This window comes from Cannabis sativa, chromosome 5 (assembly GCF_029168945.1).
Source record: "Cannabis sativa cultivar Pink pepper isolate KNU-18-1 chromosome 5, ASM2916894v1, whole genome shotgun sequence".
Classification (NCBI taxonomy): Eukaryota; Viridiplantae; Streptophyta; class Magnoliopsida; order Rosales; family Cannabaceae; genus Cannabis; species Cannabis sativa.
The window spans coordinates 7,961,173-7,965,260 of record NC_083605.1 but is presented as its reverse complement, the minus strand read 5'-3'; the positions used below and the strand labels follow the sequence as shown (position 1 = coordinate 7,965,260).

The 4,088-nt window shown below is 32.3% G+C and overlaps 1 protein-coding gene across 1 annotated transcript; it reads right to left on the bottom strand.

Annotated features, from left to right (window-relative positions):
- Positions 1 to 683: 683 nt before the first annotated feature.
- LOC115721232 (ABC transporter G family member 8) lies at positions 684 to 2,913 on the bottom strand. The gene has a single exon (XM_030650491.2). It carries the CDS (start codon positions 2,642 to 2,644, stop codon positions 836 to 838), a length of 1,809 nt encoding a protein of 602 aa, XP_030506351.2. The 5' UTR covers positions 2,645 to 2,913; the 3' UTR covers positions 684 to 835.
- Between the last annotated feature and the right edge of the window lie 1,175 nt (positions 2,914 to 4,088).

Below are 4,088 nucleotides of genomic sequence, written 5' to 3'. Positions count from 1 at the left end.
TATGCCAAAAAGATATTCTGTCTAGATCACGGACGCTGCCATCTTTGTAGAATAGTAGAGAGAAGCTTAATATATAATAGTAGAATAGTTCACGGGCGAAAACAGAAGAATTAATTAAAGAGCAACCCGTGAACATAACAAACAATAAGTCTCCTCAAATAAATAATATTGGCGTACGTTTTAAGCTTAATCGGTAATAACCCGACAAAGATATCATATAGGACCTCTCTCATTTTTTGTATTGTTCATCTAAATCAACCCGTGATTGTGATTGATTGGTACGTAGCTAGGCAGCCCACATCCCATGCACTACAGTCAAATAATTATATAACAATAACAAGAGTGAGACTATTGTTATTAGGCATCTCTATGTGCGTTCTTATTAAAATTAGGCAATAGTAGTGATGCAACATCTAATTTATTAGCATTATTATTTGATACTAAATATTAGTTAGTAAGATTTTTTAAAAATTATTTTCTTAAAATATATGAGACCTGATAATTAATTACACCAGTAACAAGTAGTGTCTTTTAGTATTTCTCTTAATTTATTTGTCCATTTATAAGATAACCTTAATCCTTTAACATTTCTTTTGTATAATGACTCTGTTTTGTCTTTTTCAAGCTACCTTTTTCACTTCAGGACACAGTATGATGATCAACAAAAAAAAAACTAAAAAAAAGGCAGAGTAATCATTTTTATATATATATCACAGGAATTGGTTTAGCTCTTAAAACCAATGAAAAGAAGAAAAAAAAAATTACAAAAAGTTTGACATTAATATGTATAATATATAATAATCTTGAAATTTTCTTATATCCATGAAGAGATATTTCACTTTTTTGACCTTGAAACCCTTCTGATCAAAACCAGCAAACAAAGCACTCGATAAAGCACAAAAAACCCAATCAAGATGTAAATATTAGTCCACCTTTGCCTCTCATCGAGCCCTCTCTGCTGTAAAACGTCGGCTCCAGTAACCATACATTCTTTCTTATCTTCTTCATACCACATCAAACACGTTGACACAAGGCAACCATATTCATTTATAAGAAGGGCATCAAGGGCATATTTGTACATTGAGAAAAAGTGCATGAAGAGCCAATACTTAGGCATACTTTCTTGTGAAATAAAATAGCCTGAAAAGAGAAAAAAAGCCCCTAAAAGTATAGTCACTAGTGATGTTCCAGCAATGTAATTTGGGGCCAATGAACTTAAGAAAAGGACGAAAGAGTTTGCCATAAGAACAATAACCCAAATGACTAAGACAAAGTAACCAAAGGCTTGCCATGTTGCACAAAGACCAACTAAAAAATAGATCGAGATTGAGTAAATGACGGCTATGGCAAACAAGTAAGGCAAGAAAACAAGGGTATTGGCTATGAGATAAGATGAGAGTCTATAAACCCCACTTGATGTTTCCCTTATAATTATTGGCCTTTCATTTATGAATATGGGAAGTGTTTCGGTTGTGGAAGAGAGAAGGAAAGTGAGAGTAAAAGCAAAAAGACCAAACCTTTTTTCGATGCCTTCTTTGTTGAAGCCTATGTTTATGTAAATGGTTCCTAAGACAAGGCCAACAATGAGAGCCTCCAATGTGTTGGTTAATAGAAGCTGTCTTGTTCTGTAAATGATCCTCCAAAACCTGTAGTACAAAGTCACTACTTCATGTATTCTTGAACTCTTATACCTCACCATATTTGAGTTATGAGTACTATAATTTATATTATTATTATTATTTGGAGATGGAGTAGTAGTTATCTCCGGTTTTAACTCATGAAGTTGGCCAAGTATTTCCATTGCATATTCTAAGGCATTGAGCTGTGAAGGAACAGAGAAACCATTAGAGAGCAAGAAAGACTGAAGAGAAGAAAGTGTGCCATGATGAACAACACTTCCTTTAGACAACAAAAGAATTTTATCAATAGAAGAGAGTATCTTAAAACTCGGTTGGTGAATAGACAAAACGACAGTCCTGTAACGCGAAACGCAGATGGACTTAAGGATTTGCATAACGTTGAAAGCCGAGGTACTATCAAGACCAGAGGTTGGCTCGTCTAGGATCAAAACAGCAGGGTCATGAAGAAGACTCAACCCTATCGAAACGCGCCGCCTTTCGCCACCCGAGAGGCCGTGTCCGAGCAAAACATCGGCCAGATGGCTGAGCTTTAGATCGGTGAGGATGGAGGAAATGATGTCGTTTACGTCGGTGGTCTTGGGGAAGAGGAGGCGGGCGGCGAAGGCGAATGTTTCGGAGACGGTTAGGAGAGGTAGACAGGCGTCGTGTTGAGGTACGTAGGATGAGAGCTTGCGGAAAGATGAAGGGTTGAGAGGTGAAGAGTTGAGGAAAAGGGTGCCCTTTGTTGGGGATGTCCTGGCTGCTAAAATGTCTAGAAGAGTGGATTTTCCGGCACCGCTTGGACCGACAACGGCTAGGATTTCGGAATGTGTGGCGGTAAAGGAGATATCTCTGAGTATGTGGGTTGGTGGGGTTTTGGTGCATGATTTGAAGATGAGATCCAAGGGTGGGAGTGATGTTATGGTACCTGTTGTTGACTTTGTGTAGGAGATTGATGAGGCTGTTAGTTCGTAGGTTTTGACTGGTGGTGATGGCAATGGTGGGGAGTGAGATTGGGATTCCATGGAGGAAGAATGAGGAGGAGAAGAGGGAGAGAAAGAGAGAGGAGAGGTTTGGTTCAAGAGAGGAGAGGAGAGAGTATTGAAGGTGTTTATTAAGGAAGATTAAGTTTACTTACATTATTATTAGTTGGTTAAGAGGATAAGAAGAAGGGACCCTACGACAAATGATGTAAGAATAAAAACAACATATGGGGTTTATTTCCTATAATATCTTGACTTGGATTTTATTAACAGAAAAACTAGTTGTATTTTGTCACGAGCAAACTAATAAAGAAAATGTTAAAATATGGATGAGTACTCCTTAGACTATCTTTGGGAGATGTCAAATTGTGTTATATTTAGCACAAAAAGTAATTTTGTGGTAAATTTACATCAAATTTTAGCTTTGTACTTCAATGCGCAATTATAAAATTTTAATGTAAAATTTAAGAGGAAATTACACTCTATACCCTTTTTATATTGTCCTCTTTTATTTTTACCTTCTTTTTTAAAATCTAACATTTTTATCTCTTTTTTTAAACATTGTACCAATTTTACCCCTATCACTTCAAGATACTCTCCATGTGATTCTCTTATGTAAGGGTATTTTGGGTACAATACATATAAAAAGAGGTATGTTTCAAATAAACATAAAATTAGAGGTAAATTTGATTAATTGATGAATAAAAGAGGTATTTTTCAACTTACCCCAAAATTTAATATCTAATTAATGTTTTATTAAAAAAATAAAATCTAATAATTTTATTATTATTTTAATATGTAAAACAATAAAAAAATAATATAAATATTTCATAATTTAATGTGATAGTTAAATATATTAATAAAATAATAGAAATAAGATAAATGCAAATAAAAAAATAGTACATTTATTGTGGTGTAAATTTTACATCATAACAAATATAAATTATTTAAATATTTTTGTTAACGTTATAGACTGTAATAGTTATTACCAACATGTAATTTTTTTTTTAGAATTAAAATAACTATAATTAATTATTTTCTTAAATTAATCTTTAATTTAAATATTTAATAATTTTTTTGTTAAAATTACTATTAATAATTTTATTTTTTATATTGGAGTTTCCATTATAATTTTTTTAACTGTTAATTAGTCATTTAATTATAATAATATTTACAATAAAATTCTAATATTTTATAAAAATTAAACTTCCACTTCTTCTTACTAAGTTTATAAGTTCAAGATCCATAAGTAATAACAATTAATAACTTTTAAATTTTTAATAATACACATTTAAGATTAATAACCAATAACAATTATTAACTTTTAAACTTTTTTAATAACACGTATTCAAGATCAATAACCGATAATATTAATAACTTTCACATATTTCAAAATTCTATATTCAAGATCAATAATCATTGCAACAAATTGGAGAAGGACTACTGCTAATCCAACTGCACAACTTCTTCATAACATTTCAGCTTG